Below are 21,215 nucleotides of genomic sequence, written 5' to 3'. Positions count from 1 at the left end.
GTTATCTCATACTTGAGAATTTGCAACGTAACTTTATGACTGTTTTTGTATATATAGAGCACAGCGTCGGCCATATTTACAGTGCATTTCCCGCCAAGAAGGACTACACAGGTGGGTCAAACAATAATAATTGTCTATGGTATTATTGCTTTTTAATCTTTATTATTGTGTGTTTTTTAAAATAAAAAAAGTAATTTTAATTAGTTACATGCATAACATTACTATGCCGTCAATTCATTTTTAAATTTATTTAAAAAATGTAAGTTATTATAATATGTATTGTGTTTTTAATTGTAATGTTAAAATATATATTTTTTTTTCAAATCTTGAAAAAGTATTAAATGCGTTTTTCATACGCGTTTAGTATATATTGGCAGTTGTGGCATTATAGTAATGGACGTCTTTACATATTTTACTGACAAAGTACATATATCCATTCGTTCGAAAAGAAGTCGTTAAAATTTGAACTAATTTTATTTTAATCGTATTGAAAAATAACAAATAGATTATCTACAGAAAAGGTATGATATCTTATACCTTTAAACAAGCAATTCTTGTATATTAATATATACTTATATAATCTGAATCTCAGAAACGGCTCCAATGATTTTCATAAAATTTAGTATACAGGGGATTTCGGGGGCGATAAATCGATCTAGCTACGATTTATTTTCGGAAAATGTTGTTTTATTCGTGTTTTCAATAATCAACTCTTCCCGACATCTATTGGCGAATAATAATACTATTTTTCTTAATTGAGGGCAACTAACCGCTTTAAAGACACAACAAGATGGCGTTATCAAAAAAAAACCGTCATCATCTAGTATTAAATTAAAAACAGAAATTCTTTCGTCTTCAATGGCGCAAAAAAAATGAAACATAAAAACATTAAAATTTGTGTTTCAGATTGCGAAGTTTTCTAAGTTTCAGAATCAAAATGAATTCCTGGAAGTTATTAGTTTTGGGAACATGTGTTATTTACAGTGAGTATAAACTTTATTCTTTCATAATTTGTTTTTGAAATGTGTATTTTGTCAAGAAATTCCCTAAAGCGATAGAAGTAGACTGATAAAAAACGAACCAAGCTCTTCTTGGTGATGAACAAATGTGACCTTTATTTTGAATGAAATAAAGTCTAACCTACGAACCACTATTTAGTGTATATGACATTTTTAAATCTCAGCCTTAAAACAGTTGACGTTGAAATTAAAATCAAATAGAATTTGGTAGATACTTTAATAATTCGGATTCGATTTTTTTAAATTTACAATTCACTATTAAGTATCGAAATGTTGTATTGAAAGATTTTTTATTTATTAAGGATACGTGTTTGATAGTTCCAAAGCTCTTTCGGCAATTTTTCTTTTTAATTCCAAAGTACCAGTGCCCTGAAACTGCGATACTTTAAGACAATAATTTTTTTTTGTATGGAAACCAGCGACACCTTGTAGCGGATGCCCTTATAATTAAATGTTATTAAAGTTAAGGCATTTAATTATTGTGTAATTAAACACAGAAATTAAAAAATTAATAAATCATACAAATCTTTATTTGTTATAGACAAATTGATTAAATGTTATCAATTGATGGTTTCTGAAAATTTACAAAATCCTTCATTAAAAATATAGGATAGGTAATTTGTTACCGCCATCAATAGGAGCTATGAAAAACTAATCGAAGCGAAGCCATCTAGTGACCGACGCCCGTAAACATTTTTATTGAGTGCTTGAGTTGCTGTCTATAACTAATTTATGTGTATTATCTATGCAAAGTACTCTAGCATTGTCTATTCGCCGAACGACATCAAAGGCATAGATAATTTATAAGATAATACCATTGAGGGTAGAAGTATGGGGGACCGTCTTGTTAAAGGGGACAGGTTGAAAAGCGTCCATCAGTAAACAGCGAGTTGTTGTTGGAAGACTTATCGAAATAGCGCTAGTGTACGAAGTAGAAATGATTGATGAACCTAACAGTTTTAAGCAGAGTGAAGTATGCTATACTAAAAAACCTAATATTTTCCGTTACTTGCGTAGTTAAAAAATATGCAGTGTTTAAAATCTCAACTTTTTATTTTTATGCATATTTATGTACGAAATGTTTTTTGATCTTAATTTAATATCCTAGTCTAATATTTTATGGCGCTGTTTTTATAAATCCTTCCACTTGCTACTGTGGCGCCATCTTAATACACTTTTTAATACATTAGGCTGGTCCTCCTTACTTTTACCCTCCATAGATAGTACTTAATATACAAGACCACAGATACTGTAAGATAGTACTTTAAATGTTTTTTTTTTGTTTTTATAATTAAGCTACGGGGCAGCCCGTTAATTCCGGAGACAAGGTTCCCGTTCTCAAGGAGGCACCGGCCGAGGTATTGTTCAGAGAGGGACAGGCCACGAGGCTGGAGTGCGCCACAGAGGGAGACGACAGTGGTGTCGAGTGAGTATACCAAACTGTGTGCTTAGTGCGAGTTTTTTAACTTTCTCGATAGCGTAAAAGTTAACTCATGTTTTTATGGAGTTGGAATGTTTGCCTACGTTTGCAGCTGGGGGCGCTGTTCAAAGTGCTTACAAATTTGAGCTAACTTTTACGCTATCGAGAACGTTCAAAAATATGAGCCGTTACGGGACGCCTAGCAGATTTGTGAAACATCGACATTATTTAGTAAGAGTAATATGCAGAAAAGAACAGATTGTGATAGGAACTAAATAACTAAATAAGTCATAATGATAAAATAAAATATTACGAAAAAATTATTTGTTTTCAAGTAAAACACAGGTTATTTGTACTGTAGTAAACAGCACTGTATACACTACTACTACACTTCACTATAGGTATCCGAGCTCGGTGTAGCGAGAGAGATGGCTTAACGCCGGACCGAGTGGCAGAGAATCGCACAGTCGATTGCGCATGGCGACACGTCGCCACGCCAGAAATCGGTTTTACGTGCGGCTATAGATGTTTCACATCAAAAAATCGCACTAAGCACAGTGTTCTTGTTACAATAACATTACAAAATATCCTTTTTAGTTTATTCGAAATAATATCGAGCGGTAAAGGGTTATTTAATTTAAGCGACATTTCGCTTAAAACGCGACATTTATCTTTGTGATTAAAGTTGCTTTTTATTTGGTATCAGCATCAACAGTTCGATGCTATAAATTTAATTAAGTAGATTAGACTCACCCAATCGTCACTCCGCACAATATGTTTTCCAAATTTTAAACTTTAAGTGACTCTCAGGTAAAGTTACAAAAACTTTGTTTTAAACAAATACTTAGTTTTTCACACCTCGATATGAAAACAAACAAAATTCGTTTTTAAGTTATTTCGTTTTGATGTCTTTCACTTATGTACCTAATTTCTTCAAGTCACGTTTACGGCGCTATCCACACTAAGCCTGACACTCCACGATTTTCAGATACTCGTGGCGAAAAGACGGCATGCATTTTAGTGTCGGTCAAGACACGCTCACCACTATCGACGCTGGCTCTCTTGTCTTCACCCAAACCAAAGCTTCGGACGAAGGCGAGTACCAGTGCTTCGCCAAAAGCGACTTTGGGGTCGCCAGCACAAGGGCCACTAAGCTCCGCCGTACGTACATAGAGACTCCTGCATTTGAGGAGAAAAAAGTGACGGTGGTCGAAGGAAAACCCTTTGAACTCCGCTGTCCAGTGCCCGGGGGCTACCCGAAGCCGACCATAAGCTGGATGAGACATCATGACGAGGACGGCTCCACTGAGAACTTCATGGACAGAAGAGCGACTTATTCACCCGAGGGAACCCTGTACTTTTCCAATGCGAGTCTTGACGATGCCAACGATAAAACCAAGCTGGTCTGCATGGCCTCTTCTCCTGCCGCCGACGAGGGTGTGCCCATAGTCACGTATTACATCACGCAAGTGACTCCCGCCTCGGAGCCCACGTATGGAGAGCTGATCCCTCAGTACTTGAGTGACCACGTGGTGGCGAAAGTTGGCGATCTGACGTATCTATACTGCATTTATGGCGGAACGTGAGTGATATTGTTTTTTCTGTGTTATCTTGATTTTTTTTAAGACTCCCAAATGCCAGATTGACATTTCAATTCGCACACACGTGTCAATGACCGATGACATTACAATATAATATGACAGGTGTCTATAAGATATGAAATCAATTAATTGTTAGTTCGATTTGCAATTTAAGCGTGTGTTTGTTATATTAATGGTCCTGCGATAGTTGAAATTCGACTATAATCAATTGAAATTATAAGTTTGTACACTATTATGATTCTATTGTTTAAGCTTGTTTATTATACTTCTATAATGATAGATTTCGCCAAGACTACACTTTAGACAAATATTAATAAAGACGAACAATATTTAATCCATTCTCAATTTGACCACAGACTTTAAGCAATAAGAAAATAAACAAACAGTATGCATGCGTGTGTGTGTGAAATACATGGTAGTGTGTGTAATGTTTATTTTTATTGATTTAATGTACTTTTTATGCATAATTTGAAAAATTACTAACATTCTGCACTCTTTCTCTATATTCTCTATAAGTGTGAGAAATGTCATAGTCCTCCGTCCGCGTAATTTTCGTAACAAAGGGTACAAAGTTTTTGCTTCTCGTATTAATATTTAGATTATTAATTTTCCAGTCCCCTAGCCCACCCAAGCTGGTCCAAGGACGGTGTAAACGTGGACAATACCTACAAGGATCGCATAACCCGCCACAACAGGTCCTCTGGGAGGAGACTGGTCATCAAGGAGGTTTGGGCAGAGGACGCGGGCACTTACACGTGCGATGTAGACAATCAGGCCGGCAGAAGACTGCAACACACAATCACCTTTAGTGTTGTCAGTGAGTAGAAAATTTCCAAATATTTTTAAGGGTTTTTTTTTATTGATTGGACGAGCTCACAGCCCACCTGGTGTTAAGTGGTTACTGGAGCCCATAGATATCTAGGACGTAAATGCGCCACCCACCATGAGATATAAGTTCTAAGGTCTCAAGTATACTCAAGTATACTCAAGCTCTCAAGCTACAACGGCTGCCCCACCCTTCAAACCGAAACGCATTACTGCTTCACGGCAGAAATAGGCAAGGTGGTGGTACCTACCCGTGCGGACTCACAAGAGGTCCTACCACCAGTAATAAGACCGAACCTCTTCACATGACCCCTTGCCGAGGGACCACGCGGTAAGTATATATGGGTCTGTCACTCACAAAACGACTCCCCTGTACCTTCGTCCGATCCCTACCCAATATAAAACCCAGGCAACACACAATTGACAGATTTTTTTTTACAGCTTTGTTCCCGGAATGTACCACCCGACCAATAAGTCAGCTTTAGGATTTTGGATTTAGAAGCATTTAAATTTAACGGTTTTTTAGTTTAGTCAAAATACATTTAGTTTTGTGTTTTTTTTTTAGTTTTTAACGAACAAAATAATGATTTTGTCAAGCGGTTATTTTGAAAATCATTCTTAAATTGTGACCGTTATATTTCAAAATACTTTGCCACACTGCTGCCAATCAATATTTTATGTAGACGCTTACAAGTCTAGGCGCGCGCTAATGATTTGACGTTATAAAAGTAATAAGGTTTCCATCTCTTTTCTTTCTTTCGTCCCTTTCTTGCATTATCATCGGGAATTAAGTTCAATATTCCAAGTCCCTAAGTCAATACTTTTAGTTTAAATTAAAAAAAACATTGTTCAAGGAACTAAAAAAAATATATTCACAGGTGCACCAACCTTCACGACTAAACCAGAGAAACGAACGCTGGCAACCCAAGGCGAGGACGTCACAATACCTTGTAAGGCGACAGGAATTCCGTCACCTCTAGTTTCGTGGACTTACAACGGCGAACCCGTGACCGAAGGGGTCACTGGTGACGGACTGGTGATCAAGGCTGTCAATAAATCTAATCAAGGCTACTACGGGTGTACTGCCTCGAATGAGCACGGCGCAGAATACGCCGAAACGGCTCTTCAAGTCGCTTAAATTCTATAATGGCGACACGCCTAAGGCGGCCATATGTGTTATACAATAAAAATTAAATAAATAAAAACTATACTTATTGTTTCCTTTATGTTGGTTAGAAAGCCAATGAGAAAATTCATATTGAAGTGAAACTTCTTTAGAATCGTTGTGGTTACAAACTCATGAAACGAAAAAATAAGTCCATAGAGACACAAACACATAAATGTATAGAATTCAGCCGGCGAGAGAATGAGATAGAACACATTAGACGTAGATTTTTTAATACTAACGTGTGTATGAAACCTCTTGTAATTAATTTTAATTTAGGATTATACGTGAAGTTAAAATATCAATTCACAGAGGGCGCTACCTCGTACTATAAAAGATGATTTACAATTATTTAATAATGACAAAATTTTACATATACTTAGGTCTTAGACATTTAGGATAGTTGTATTTTAATTTTTGAAGGTTTCACTTCTACCACGTGTGAATTACACACATATTTTTTATATTTTTTTATTATTATTGCTTAGACGGGTGGACAATATCACGGTCCATCTGGTGTTAATTGGTTACCGAGGCCCATAGACATCTACAACGTAAATGCCGCCACACAACTTGAGACATGAGTTCTAAGGTCTCAGTATGATTACAACAGCTGCGCTACCCTTCAAACCGAAACTCATTACTGTTTCACGGCAGAAATATGCGTGGGTGGCGCATTTACGTTGTGGATGTCTATGGGCTCCAGTAACCACTTAGCACCAGGTGGGCTGTGAGCTCGTCCACCCATCTAAGAAATAAATAAATAAATTATAATAATAATTTATAAGCTAAGTTTCATATCGCTTTCTTCAATGAACTAAGCAAGCAAACCGCAATGAATAATGTAATGCAAATACACCTCAGATATTTTGGATTCAAGTGCCGCCTAAAAGAACTAAAAAAAGTAGTTTTATTTTTAAAAAACTACCCAACAAACACACTGACATGCAAGCCTTTTATAAATTAAACACGCATATATAAATAATACAAGTATCTATAACTAGTAGAACGCGTTATTATTCTAACCCGTTGACATTTTACAATAGACTAGCTTTTGCCCGCGACTTTGTTCGCGTGGAATAGTTACTTTGGCATAAGGCTAAATTTTACCCGCCTCTTCATTTACGTAGAAAGTGAAAATATTTTTGAATAAAAGAATGTTAAGGAGCTATTTATGGTACCAAAATCACGCTTCTTAACCGACTTCAAAAGAGAAAGTTATCAATTCGACCATAATTTTCACCGATTTCTCGAGAATGCTTGAACCGATTCGGATAATTCTTTTTTCTTTTTTTTTGTTCGAATGGGTAGACTTCCCAAATGATCCTGTTTACATCAAGATCTGATGATGGGATCCTAGAGAAATCCATAATTCAGAAAAATCTATAATTGTCAAAGCCCTTCTTGAAGTGATCTGGGTGTTTTAATGTTGTAATGAATAACGCATTTGTTTGGATAGGGATTAATATCATCTTTATAAAAACACCTTCGCAAATAATGCTTTATTTTAGAACAAATTTGGTTAAAAAATTGTTAGCATAAAAAATGTTATAGACCTTAACATATAGACATAATATGCTGAACTAAATGTCCTGGTCTACTAAAGTCTAGGGTTTGATAATACAACGTCATCGTAATTGCAAAAATAACTAGTTGAAATTTATAGTATTATGATGGCCATTTATGGCCGGTACAGGGGCGCCGATAGTGATTCCCTAGGGCGCTCTGGACCTTTAATCCGCCACTAGGTATGACGACGCACACAATACGCTAGTTAATACAATATCGAGGGGTGAAAGGAGACTTGAAGGCATCTCCACGGGAAGCTGAAATTACAATATTTATCTTTAACGACGGACCGAAGCCTTAGGTAACACATTAAAACTACCCTGTTACATTGATTTGACTTAAAATACGGAACTGAATATTTTTGAAAATCCGTGGAATAATCCAGAAAGTATCTAAGTATGTAGCTTATACTGCCACAGAGAAGAGAATATCATCAATACGTACCTCAAGAGTGTCGCATTTGAATAAGCCAAAATGTTTGAGTGATTAAAATTTAAAAAAAATATAGCATAAGTATATTAAGTCATTTTAAATTCTCCGTTTAGAGTCATATTGTATAAACAAGAGGCTGTAATTTAACTTAAACGACATTAAATATTTCAATAAGTTAAAAGAATGCATTCAACATGATAACGATATAATAAATGAAATATAAATGAAAAATTCAAATAAAATCTAATATCAGAGAAGCTAAAATTGATTTTGTCATTCCTTTTTTTTTATTGCTTAGATGGGTGAACGAGCTCACAGCCCACCTGGTGTTAAGTGGTTACTGGGGCCCATAGACATCCACAACGTAAATGCGCCACCCACCTTGAGATACAAGTTCTAAGGTCTCAAGTATAGTAACGACGGCTGCCCCACCCTTCAAACCGAAACGCATTACTGCTTCACGGCAGAAATAGGCAGGGTGGTGGTACCCACCCGCGCGGACTCATAAGAGGTCCTACCACCAGTAATAAATTTATTTTTAATTATTGCTTAGTTCATGAAAGCAAATAACTTAACACTATTCGTGTTGTTTCTTGTCGGAAAACTATAAAAGCATTGAGTAGAAAACACAATAATAAAACTCACTTCGATAAAGCTATGCGTCATCATAATCGTCTTATCGTTGCCGCCTCTGACGCAGGAGTCAATCACCGTCGACGTCCTAGAGACGTCCTTACGGATCCATCAGAGCCAATAATTCTAGCAATAGAAACCTTCAGCTCTAACGCTAGGAGAAAAGAGTTAAAGAGTTCGACGTGCAACCTAACCCAAACATCAGCTCGCTGAGTTTCTCGCTGGATCTTCTCAGTTGGTCGCGTTTCCGATCCGGTGATAGATTCTTGGAAGCACTGCTCTTACTAAGGTTAGTTTTAGCAATACTCCCGGTTTGAGCCCCGTGAGCTCACCTACACGTCAAGGAGAAGCTGAAATAGCCTCTCAAGGCTATCAGCATTTTTTTTTTATTGCTTACATGTGTGGACGAGCTCACAGCCCACCTGGTGCTAAGCGGTTACTGGAGCCCATAGACATCTACAACGTAAATGCGCCACCCACCTCGAGATATAAGTTCTAAGGTCTCAGTATAGTTACAACGGCTACCCCACCCTTCGAACCGAAACGCATTACTGCTTCACGGCGGAAATAGGCGGGGTGGTGACTCCCAAGAGGTCCTACCACCAGTAAAAAACGCAGTAACGTGCTATTTAAAACTAAGCGGAGGACAACCTTATAAGCGCATATATTTAAAATTCAAATAGCTCCCGACAACACATAAACCATTCGCAGACATCAGAAACTGGGATACTTTAGGACAACTATATTTTTGTATGGAAACTAGCGACATCTTGTAGCGAATGCCGCTAAACTTATATGTTAAACACAGTGTATAATTCCAATTAGATTAATCAAGATATATTCCTTTATGTAATTTCTCATACTACACTTGAGAATTCTATTATAAATAATATTATTTATACCCCATATGGGATACCTAATTAATTTAATTTTTACTTTACGATAAAAAAAATTAAAACGCTGGCTGAATGTAATATTATTATACATCGTTTATTTATTGAAAAAAAAAACTTACAAACTAATTTATAACAATCATATTTAAGAATAATTATTTTTTATACCAATATTCTTTCGCCATAGCCGCTGCAGTCATCTTAGTTTTTTTAACTTAGCTTAGTTAGTTTTTTTTCGAATCTATTTTTATTTAACTATTGATGGTATGTCAAATAAACAATTGTTTTAATGATTTCGTGATGAAAAAGAAGAAAATAATAATATTAAAAAACGTAATAACAACCAGGTCACTTGCAATTAATCGTACCTAGGTATCACATAATTAAAAGATCGCACACAAATAAATAACCCAACACCCATTACCCAACACTCATAATAATCCAGTTGCGCACTTAATTTATGTGCCATCTCTAATAATTGCGAATTGCATGGTTGACACGACCCCGTAACCCGCCATATAACATACAACGTACCTAACAAGTCCTACAACACATAAGGCAGGATTTTTTTAGTACTGTGCAACAATATGGATGGGAACAATAACAAATCACCAACTTTTTACGGTAACCACTCACCATCAGGTATGCTCGTCTGGCTACAAGGGCAAAAAAAATCAATTTTTTTAGAAGTACTATCTATAACACTAGTGCCTTTAAACCCTTAATGTGTGCGCGCGCGCGTGTGTGTATGAAAATAAGTGGCAATGAGAGATTAAGTGTTCGATCCACTAAAGGTGCTTTCAGGTGCCTCAAGCACCGGTCACCGTCCTTGTCGAACCCGTTACTTGCGACAAAGGGCTCGACGAGTAAATTAACCCATAGACCACAGCCCACTGAGTTTCTCGCCGGATCTTCTCAGTGGGTCGCGTTTCCGATTCGGTGGTAGATTCTGCGAAGCACGGCTCTTGCTAGGGTTAGTGCTAGCAACACTCCCGGTTTGAGTCCCGTGAGCTCACCTACACACGTCAAGGAGAAGCTGAAATAGCCTCTCAAGGCTATCAGCATAGATAGGAAAGAAACGGTAAAGTGTCCGTGTCAAGTGTGGTATGTCTCGTAACAAATGTACATACACATTGTCACGTTGCAGGCTTTACAGTGTGTATGAGTCCGGCTGGGGCAGACGACGCAATGGTGCCTAAAGCGGTCTGACTTTCCCGGCTTGAGCAGGTCGTATTGCGTCGGGCAATGTACTTGTGTTGCGATGGTTGTGCTAGGTGGATGTGTTTTGATGTGTGGGTTTTGACCCCGGACGGAGATCGGACGTCGGGTGTAAGAGTGCAGGGGAGTCGTTTAGTGGGTGGGCCCTAAAAATCCTTGGGCCCACGGTCTGCTTCCAACACCTTGCAGATCGTCGAGTCCCACATACCCCCTAGGCGCGGGGACCTCATGGAGGTCCGGCCCATACCCGAAAAAAAAAAGTAGGATGTGTTCTGTGTGCAGTCAATTTAGTGGATAACACCGTCCGGAATCTCCGGTGTGACAACGCTCGATCGTGGTGTAGTATGTGTGAGTTCAAAACGCTAGCTTTGTAGAGCCTTCTAAACTTTCATGTACCAAACTTTTGTTCGTCTTCTTTCTATGGGGCACATTGCGAGCTGATGGTCCTTGCCACTACTCCGCCCATACACACATTGTAGTCTTGAGCGACAGACCGCCTCAGTCTATTTCCAAACATGACAGATGCGAGACCATGGTATGCGGAAATAAATGCCACCCGGCTTTTATCTCTCCATACCAAAAGATCCCCATCTCCCGAGGTGCATCCCAACACTTGGCCGACTGTCATATTCCTTTTTGTAAGGGACGACAATTCTTACGGCACCAATTGCCGGTTAGTCTGCAGTGTCACCACGCAGTCAAAGCCTCGGACCTTAAGTTTTCGGACTAGAATTATAAAAATCTGCCCATACTGTGTGCCCTTTATGCTCAAGACCATTTAAAAGCCTGAGCACGAGAAATTGGCGCGTCCTGTGAAGCCGAGGGCCGGCGTGAACTTCGAACCGCCACAGGTAACTCTGCGATTCAAACACTTTGTGGCGGTACCCATCACAGAACAAGATATTTGACAGACGCCTGAATCTCGCTTATGACATTTTCAAGATAAGCTCGCATATATACAAGATCCGAACAACAACATTCGGACCGTCGGTCTACCGAGCAAATATGACCCGCTCGGTGGAACATTTTCCCTTTCATCATTCAGCATCCCACACTGGTGACCTGCGACGGAACAATTGCAACCTTCACACTTCATCATCAGCGCATCAAGAACTTCGGCTACCACAATTCCCGCATTCTCGCAGACAAAAGCAAGTCATCGACAGTCATCCCACAGCAAGCCAGCATCGCAGCCTCAGCAGGACCATCGCAGCCGACTCAGCGCGCGTCCTAGTATAAGTTTTGATACCAACTGTCGCTGCCTTGTTAGGAATGAACTGGTTTCTGTCAAGCCAGTTGGGTAGGCAGCGGCTTGGCTCTACCCCTGGCATTGCTGAAGTCAATGGGCGACGGTAACCACTCACCATCAGGTGGGCCGCATGCTCGTCTGCCTACAACGGCAATTAAAAAAAAAAGCCAGCCCTTCCACATTGTCAAACTCTCGTCAATAGCGTTAATTTGCGCTAATACGTATAATTTTGAAAATAGTTTTTATAAATATTATAAATTAGTTAAATATATTCTCAAATAATTAATATTGTTCAGTTAATAATACATTACATTAAATTTAATTAGATAGTAACTTACATATGTGTGTGTGAACGTATGTGTATATCTATATACATGTATATATATATATATACACACAAGGTATTTAGGCATCTGTTCAGTTTTTATAATTCTTCTGTATGAACCTGTTTTGAATTTCAATCCAGATTGTTAAATTAAATATTTAAACTTATAATTTCTATGGTTGTAATTTGTTTCTTGCATCAATAAAGGAAATAAATAATAGTTTAAAAAAACAAAAAAACACGCTTTATATAAAATTCAACTAAAAAATAGAAACAAATTTTAATAAATTGAAATTGAAAATAGTGTAAAATATATTTTATTGTAAAAAAAGCGTGGGGTGCATGGTGTTATTAGTTAGAAATATTTTTCGACAGATAAGAGTAGAAGAATTATTATTCCAATAATATCTTAAAAAAGTACCCACGCTTTTTTTTAAATAAAATATATATTTTTTACAGTATTTTCAATTTAAATTTATTAAAATTTATTTTCTATTTTTTAATTGAATTTTAGACTATAACGCGTGTTTTTTTAATTTTTGTAAACTATTATTTATTTTTCATTTTTTAGTTAAACTTTTCTATAAAAGCGTATTTTTAAAACTATTAAGTACTTTAACTTCAATTCCCGCCTTATCGACTATAGATAAAAATTATATAAATTGACAAAAATCTTATTTGACAAATTGAATAATGGAATAATCTTATCAAATTGGTGTATTGTCATCGGTCCTCGATAAATCTACAAAATTTAAATAACAACTGGCCGTTTAAAGTGGGTCAAAATCGCTTCCAAAGGAGTCAGTTACAAACATACAAACATATATACAAGTGAAGGTAATATAAAGCGTGTTAAAAAAGAGGTCTAATATTGGTTTAATTTTGGAAAGTTTGGCCCGGCCACTGTGGCAACGTTGCAAAATCACAATTTTCATTGTTAACAAAATGCAGGCATTTTGACAGCAGCAGGAAACACTCATATCACATCTCCGCGGAGAAGTCTGGTGTATAACAAATATTTCTAGAGGTACACTAATATTCTACTACTAATATACTACTCTACTAAGCGAGTTATTTACTACCACCCACACAGCCAGAACGATGGGCAAGATACGTGTAAAGCACGTTTACATTTGTATCTTGCCATCCAATCCAGCTATTATTGGATCGTCTCATTCTCCAACATTTTACCGGTGGTAGGACCTCTTGTGAGTCCGCGCGGGTAGGTACCACCGCTCTGTCTTATTTCTGCCGTGAAGAAGTAGACCGTTTCGGCTGGAAGGGCGGGGCAGCCGTTGTAACTATACTGAGACCTTAGAACTTGTATCTGAAGGTGGGTGGCGCATTTACGTTGTAGATGTCTATGGGCTCCAGTAACTAAGTACAGTAAGTCGGGTGGGCTGTGAGCTCGTCCAGCAATCTGAGCAAAAAAAAAAAAAAAAACATGGCCATTATCAGCTGCTATGCGTAAGTGTTGGTTTCCGTGACAATCACTTCCACGATTTCACGATCCCATATTTTTTATTTATCTTTTATTGCTCAGATGGCTGGACGAGCTCACAGTCCACCTGGTATTAAGTGGTTACTGGAGCTCATTGACATCTACAAATGCGCCACCCGCCTTGAGACACAAGTTCTAAGGTCTCAGACGTCTCAGTATAGTTACAACGGCCGCCCCGCCCTTCAAATCGAAACGCATTACTGCTTCACGGCAGAAATAGGCAGGGCGGTGGTACCTACCCGCGCGGACTCACAAGAGGTCCTACCACCAGTGTGTGTGCTGTGCGTAAGTGTTGGTTTCCGTGACAATCACTTCCACGATTTCACGATCCCCTATAGCAATAAATACATCGTATGAAAGAGACCGTAGGGCCACTTATTTGGGTGAAGGTTCTTCGCTTTAAATGGGGTTCAATTTGAGGCATTAACACCTTTCTCCGTTCAAATTTTAATTTTTTATTAGGTTCTATACTGAGACCTATATACTGTAACTATACTGAGACCTTAGAACTTATATCTCAAGGTGGGTGGCACATTTACGTCGTAGATGTCTATGGGCTCCAGTAACCACTTAACACCAGGTGGGCTGTGAGCTCGTCCACCCACCTAAGCAATAAAAAAATAGTGAAAAAAGGTTCTAACGGAGTAAACGAAAGAGTCGTCGGTGAGGCGCGCATTGGGGTTAACGTGGATAGGCGAAGAGATTGAGGAGGCCACTCGTAAGTAATATTAAACCCATCTTCTCTTCCAACTTCCTCATCGTCTTCGTCCATCCACATCCTTGCCGCTCGGGGCACCAATGACGGCTGGACAATTTCTTCATCCTTAGACTCTTCTTCGCTGCTTGAAGGGAAAAAAGTTAAAAGTTGTGGTTTCGATTATAATAGGAACTTTACTTTCGCGATTATCGATAAAAAGGTTGATGCCATAATGTACTTACCGTAATTGAGCAAAGCTTTTAGCTCGTCATCGCGAAGAGGTTTGCACCAACGGATTCTACAAAATATAAAGAAATTTTTAATCAATGCTAGTAATTATTTATTATGGTATTTTTATTGTTATTTTATATTCTATATTGGTAGTATACAGAGAGGAACTTACATTTGTCGACGGGGTGTTCTGGGAGTGCGATCCAAACTTCTGAAAAATAAAACAAATATTCAAAAACAAATGTCAAAAAATTAACGTATAAAAAAATATTTTATAATTACTTACACAGGCCACTCTCGGTGGTCGAGGTGCTTGCCCAACTACTGCCAGGCCCACATACTATCTACAAAAATTTTGATTTAAGAAATGAGTACAAAATTTCAAAATTCAAATTATGAAATAAAAATTGAATAGCTCAAAAATTAACTTTCTCCGTTGGAAGTTATGGATAGGTTACTCGTGAATAATGAAAAATACGATCAGTTTACCTATAACCAAGCATATAGGATATGCATTCTTTATTGAAAAGGATTACGTTTTGAGAAACGTCCTTGCGCTCGAGAGAGTCGTCAATAACTAATGACCTTGAGGAAACAATACTTATTTTATAATGAGGGCCTGTGCTTCTTTTCCCACGCATGGAATTTGTTTTTTTGTAAGCACGACCGTAGTGTTCGAGAAATTATAATAAAAACGCCGAGTTATGACCGCAATCCACTTCAAACCCATTAGGGCCAAATGTTGAATGACAAAATTATAAAACAAGCTAATCTTACAAATTCCTACCTGTATATCCTGTATGTATCCATGTATATTTTATAAAATATTGTCATCTTTCATCCGTAAGAACCATATTAAAGTTTAAATATTTGGTGTGTAAGTGTGTATATACATATGTATATTTATAAAGCTTTTATTATCCGTTTCAAACTTCTTCCTACTTATCTCATCGTTTCCCGTGTTTCGTACCTATCCTTTTTTAACTTAGTTTCCCAATCTTTTAATTTACGTCATTGGCAAAAAGTAAACGCTATTGCCAAAATAAGAAAAAAAGATAATCTTACAAATTACGATTCAATTTTGTACAGAGAATTGAACATTCTCTAATATATATTTTCTGTATTTATTTATTTACAAAATATATTATATTATTGAATAATATAGTTACAGGGCAGGTGATGGCACCAAAAGCTCCATTGGCCCACTGGTCGATGTCAGCTTATGCAGAGAGAAACTCCACATTTCTGATCTAAAAACAGATATATATATATATATATATATATAGAATGGCTATAGATACTGTTTTGCTGTTATAAACATAAATATTTAAAAGTACCAGAATACACACCTTAGGTGTTTCGCCATCACAGGAGGGAGCACCCTTACCCTCTTAGAGTGCTGTGGCGTTTCTAGGGGTTGGCCGGGTGGCAATTCCTCAATTGGTATTGAGACTTTTAGTTTTAAGAGGTAATTACGGTTCAGAGGCCGAAAGTCTGGCTTGGTGGCGACCACCACCACATGTGCAGACACTTCTACCGCCACCACGACCACCCCTAGATTGGCCAAAGGCTGCAGTATGTTGACTGGAAAAAAAGTGTAAATAAGGTCAAAAAGTCGGTTTATGCAAAGATTCCAATTGCTGGAAGAAAATTAACAAAAAAATCAAATATCTATAACAAAAAATTTAAGAAATCTTAAAAAAAATTTATGAAATTCACACTATCTATGGTTTATCTTTTTCTGTTTTTATTTATTTGTTATTAGCAACATGAAACCGTTATTCTATCAAATTTAATATTTAGTAGATCTACACTGTTTTGATGTGAAAATGTTTATAAAATGTTTAATGTTTAATTTGGTTATTTTTATTGCCTCTGTATGCAGACGAGCGTACGGCCCACCTGATAGTAAGTGGTTACTGTCACTCATGAACGTCAGCAATGCCAGGGGCAGAGCCAAGCCACTGCCTACCTTTATTGTTTAGAAATACAAAAGACTCAAAATACTCAAATTTTAATACACACAAATGTTAATAATAAATTGTTATACATAAGTAGCATTAATACTTTGAAGAAGTCTTGTAATTGTACAAATCATGTTGTTTGCGCCATATATTATCAGACTGGATAATAATAATGTTTGTTTAAATTACTCAAAAATAATTTATATACATAAATTTATGTCAGAGTCAGGTACAATTCACTAAAATATTTATTGTGAATATTAAGCTACATTACATGTATTGTTCCGCAGTAATTCCATTAGTTTGTAAAAAAGTAACTGTTGTAGTGTGCTTTAAATAACCATCACACAATGGCTAATTGTGTAAAAATTAAGAAATTACTTTTCATAGTACCTAGGTTAAACTTTAGGAAGGAACTTTAGAGGACCATAGAGGAAAGTTTAGCCAGTACCTATTCACGTAATATCAACGTTTAATGGAATTGTATTGTATTTTCGTTGTAACAGATCTTACGTGTCAAAACCCTGGCATATCGCAGACACTAGAAGCACTAAATAGGTAATTATATAGAAATTCTAACAAATCACACAACTTCACCCGCCACGTTCCCGCCAAAAATTTCGCTAATAAACTAATACCTTTTTTTTTAAGGGATTTTATGACCTGGTAGCTAAGACCTTTAAGTCATGTCTTATTTTAATTTATGTTCTTAGGGGCCATCCATAAAGTACGTCACACGTTAATGGGGAGGGGGGGTATCACCGAAGTGTGACATCGTGTGACAAGGGGCATGGGGGGGTCAATACTTTTGTGACGTCACATGTTAAAATTTAAAATACTAAAACGCAAAGTTTGTATGTGAATTAAAAATTTTAAAAATTTACAAACTTGATCTATATTTATTAATAATTTAGCATTCTCGCTATGCGATAATCTCTCATGCAACGTCATTTAACTTCTAGAACGGCGTTGTAATGCAAGTGAGACACTCAAATTAGGATGTTCCTGACGTTCAAATTCAGAACGAAAATGAAGTGCCTGATTTACCAGTAATAGCTGATATAAAAGAGTGGATCCAAAGTCCATGGACACTCGATAATTAAGTTTTTTATCTTTAATTAATATAATTAATCGTTTATTATTTTCTAACTAGTCGTTTGTTTTTTCGGTTTTATGAAATGTTGGACTTTATGTTGATTTTATTAGATTATTATTTAATAAAAATAAGTAAAAAATGAAAATAGCTGTTTTCTCTCGATTATTTTTAAATACATACATAAATTTTAAAAATGTGTGACGTCACATCAGGAGGGGGGGGTTATAAAAATGTGACAACCTGTGACAAGGAGGGGGGGAGGGGTTCAAAAGTCCTAAAATTCGTGTGACGTACTTTATGGATGGCCCCTTATTTTTATGAAAAATGATAATATGGAGTGAAATGAAATGAAATGAAGATGATTAATTTGAGACGTTAATCAACTGGGATGAAATGAAATGACATGAGATGAGATGATATGGGATGAAGTATAATCTCAGTAAAATGGTGGTCATTTACTGAGACTTTATCAGTGGACTTCTTGGAAGATCCCGAGAAGTTACGTTCAGTGGCTTTGTTTCATTTTCCCACATTTGTGCACTTTCACAGATACTAAACAGTTAATAAACCACTGTTATTACACATTTAAATCTGAAGAAACACTAACTAGACAAAATAAAACAAATCACACAACTTCACTCCTCGCGTTCCCGCCAAAAAGTCCCGCTAATAAGCTCGAGGGGTTATGCTATAGATTATACACTGGTTGTGCTAGCTTTAACGGACTTGCAGGCGAGCTCACAAGCCCAAGTGCATTATTTACATTATGATACTAACCTAAATATTGAGGGTATTATATCTATGTTCTAACCCTAGCTTAATGACTTTTAATCGAAAAAGCCCGCAACTAGTTGCATTCGTAGACAGCAAAATTAAGACCACTTTTTTTTTTACTTATGCTTTTAGCCTGGAGAGGCTATTTCAGCTTCACCCTAACGTTTGTAGGTGTATATCCGGCGAGAAACTCAGCGGGCGGTGTCTATGGGCTAATTCGCTCGTCGAGCCCCTCGTCGCAATCGACGGGTTCGACGAGGGCGGTGACTGGTGCTTGTAGGGCCTAAAAGCACCGTTAATGGATCGGGAGGATCTGTAATGACGTGCTTTGGGCGACGTCGACTGTTTACGATTCGGTCTAAAAAACCACATTTTTCACAATGACTAAGTATAATGAGTGAGTATGACAACACTTGAAATGAACGGATGAACGACATTAACGCAGAAAGGAGAATGATTTATGTGAAAAACAGTGACAAACGCATATTTAGTTTCGTAAAATGTCAAATAATATGTATATATCACTATAATAAAGAAATCGTGGCGAACAAATTCCGCAACAATAATCAAGACACTTAATAATATGTATACATATTATGTAACACAAACTATTTTATTTCAGTCCAAAAACTTAATAGTCTATGGTAAATTCAGTGGTTTTTCATGCGAAGAAATTGTCGAAAACTTGTTATAGCGAATTAAAAACATTTATCAACTCAATAAAATACAAATCTATTTAAAACCTAGTGCCGGTCAGATCGGCCGTTTAGAATTCGTTAAGGTAGGTATTTAAAAGATTTTTTTGATTTAAATTAGATTGTCAATGAAGAATTAAATTCCAAGAAACATCAAAATTGGGACTATCAAGTATTGATTGATCCATGAACAGCCACTGACAGCTTTCTCTACACAACATTGATATATCTAGTATGTGGTAGAGAGACTGTGGTGGAAAGCCCGCTAAAACATCTAAAAATACACTGCTATTATTCTGATCGGGAATGTTGTATTGTATGTTGTTATTTCGCTTTATGTACAATTTACATAACAATTACGTTGTTTAATTTAACATCGACATTAAAATCTTAAAATTCTTTAAAATTTTAATGTTGTTGTTGCAGTTCTAGGTTGCGCCGCTGGTACACAGTGCCCTCACAAGTTGTCTCCACTTAACTCCATCTTGCGCTTGCGCCTAGACATCACACTAAGCACAAAATTATATTACGTTCTTAACATTCTAAGCTATGTTTAGCTGAAAAAGGTTGTTCATAGAATTTTTAGCACTTGTGAAGTTCTCAAATGTGGGAAAATGAAGTAAAGACGCTGCACGAAGTTTCTCGGGTTCTTCCACAATGTCTATCGAAAAAGTCTTAGTAATCCACCATTTTACTGGGGTTATATTATTTCATCGTATCTCATCTAGATTATTTATTTATTTAAGGGTTACCGACAGGGTTTACAGTAAGACATAAAATAACATTGACATGTATAGAGCAATTGATAACTGCAACTCTAAGTAGGGGCAATCACAGCATGCATAACATTAATATATCAATAGAGATTTAACAATATTATTAATAATAATAAAAAAATAAAAACAAAAGAAAGACAACAAGGACAGTAATACCCGAGTACTCAGACCAAGGCTGAGGCTGAGGTTCAACAACAACTTTTTATAATGTTGTTCCTGAATATTGGAAGGGAATCGCCAAATATGTCAAGGTTTTCAGCCTTTCTGACTAGATTATTATAAAGGTTAGTTAGACGAGGAGTAGGTGAGTGCTTGCCAAGTTTGGTTCTGCTAAAGCGGGTGCTGAAAAGAGCAACGGGACGACGAGGTAACCTGGATGGCACCTTCAATGAGAATTTATTGAGGATGGTTTGGGAGTCGACAGCACCGCTCATAACTTGATGTAAAAAACGCAAGCCTAACATATCGCGGCGATCACTCAATGCTTGCATTTTAAAATATTTAGCCCTATCAACATAAGATTCAACATAATTAGGCGGCCTAAAACGGTACGACATGTGGCGAAGGAACTTTTTTTGAATTCTCTCAATCCTGTTAATATGAGTTTTGTATGTTGGACACCACACAGTGCTGCAGTAATCAAGTTTACTTCTAACATAACTGTTGTAAAGCATTAGCGTAGTGGAAACCTTCTTAAACTCCCTACCACTCCTAAGTACAAAACCCAGTGATTTGTTCGCGGCATCTATAAATTTGTCAATGTGCTTAGCGAAATTCAGCTCAGGTATCCCGCTCCACCCCTAAATCACGAGTCTGAGAAACTTCACTCAAGCATTCCCCTGAAATATGATATTGTGTTGGTATTATATTGCGTTTTAATGTAAATTTTATATGTAGACATTTCGAAATATTCAAATACATTATATTAATTTGGCACCAATCAACCAATTTATCAATATCACTCTGCAATAGTTCAGCATCATTCACGTCATTTATAACACGCATTATTTTAAGATCGTCAACAAATAGGTAACAGGTAGAATATTTAAAAAGATTTGTAATTTCGTTGATAAAGATTAACTTAATTGTAGTCAAATTTAATACAATTGATTAAAATATAAAATTAAATAAG

General features: G+C 36.8%; 1 protein-coding gene and 2 long non-coding RNA genes across 6 annotated transcripts; 2 read left to right on the top strand and 1 right to left on the bottom strand.

The window, feature by feature from the left end:
* Positions 1–92: 92 nt before the first annotated feature.
* LOC692643 (hemolin) lies at positions 93–6,073 on the top strand. 2 transcript variants are annotated; one of them, NM_001043623.1, is given in 6 exon segments: positions 93–111; positions 907–983; positions 2,316–2,445; positions 3,428–4,021; positions 4,655–4,857; positions 5,744–6,073. In NM_001043623.1, coding segments are annotated over 5 exon segments (1,233 nt in total). In that variant the 5' UTR covers positions 93–111; positions 907–937; the 3' UTR covers positions 6,004–6,073.
* Positions 6,074–7,517: 1,444 nt separating this feature from the next.
* On the bottom strand, positions 7,518–17,698 carry LOC134201274 (uncharacterized). Of its 3 annotated transcripts, XR_009976489.1 has the most exons (8): positions 17,136–17,378; positions 16,128–16,362; positions 15,948–16,028; positions 15,065–15,122; positions 14,951–14,989; positions 14,790–14,845; positions 8,677–14,689; positions 7,518–7,856 (listed from the first exon to the last, which is right to left on the bottom strand). It is a non-coding gene; the product is annotated as an uncharacterized LOC134201274 (long non-coding RNA). The 3 variants fall into 3 exon arrangements; XR_009976488.1 differs by lacking the exon at positions 7,518–7,856 and having other exon boundaries at positions 9,630–14,689; positions 17,194–17,698; XR_009976487.1 differs by lacking the exon at positions 7,518–7,856 and having other exon boundaries at positions 9,630–14,689; positions 17,256–17,698.
* On the top strand, positions 17,246–17,983 carry LOC134201285 (uncharacterized). The gene is made up of 2 exons (XR_009976509.1): positions 17,246–17,300; positions 17,705–17,983. It is a non-coding gene; the product is annotated as an uncharacterized LOC134201285 (long non-coding RNA).
* Positions 17,984–21,215: the final 3,232 nt, after the last annotated feature.

Source organism: Bombyx mori, chromosome 24, assembly GCF_030269925.1.
Source record: "Bombyx mori chromosome 24, ASM3026992v2".
Classification (NCBI taxonomy): domain Eukaryota; kingdom Metazoa; phylum Arthropoda; class Insecta; order Lepidoptera; family Bombycidae; genus Bombyx; species Bombyx mori.
The sequence above is the reverse complement of the archived record's forward strand: the minus strand, read 5'-3'. Positions and strand labels throughout refer to the sequence as shown.

What these genes read in the sequence shown, in the direction of transcription:
- LOC692643 (XM_062675527.1), top strand. Translation starts at nt 938, where the DNA reads ATGAATTCCTGGAAGTTATTAGTTTTGGGAACATGTGTTATTTACA. An exon ending in GGAGACGACAGTGGTGTCGA is followed by an intron (nt 2,446 to 3,427) that starts GTGAGTATACCA and finishes CACGATTTTCAG; the next exon opens with ATACTCGTGGCGAAAAGACG. An exon ending in TACTGCATTTATGGCGGAAC is followed by an intron (nt 4,022 to 4,654) that starts GTGAGTGATATT and finishes TTAATTTTCCAG; the next exon opens with TCCCCTAGCCCACCCAAGCT.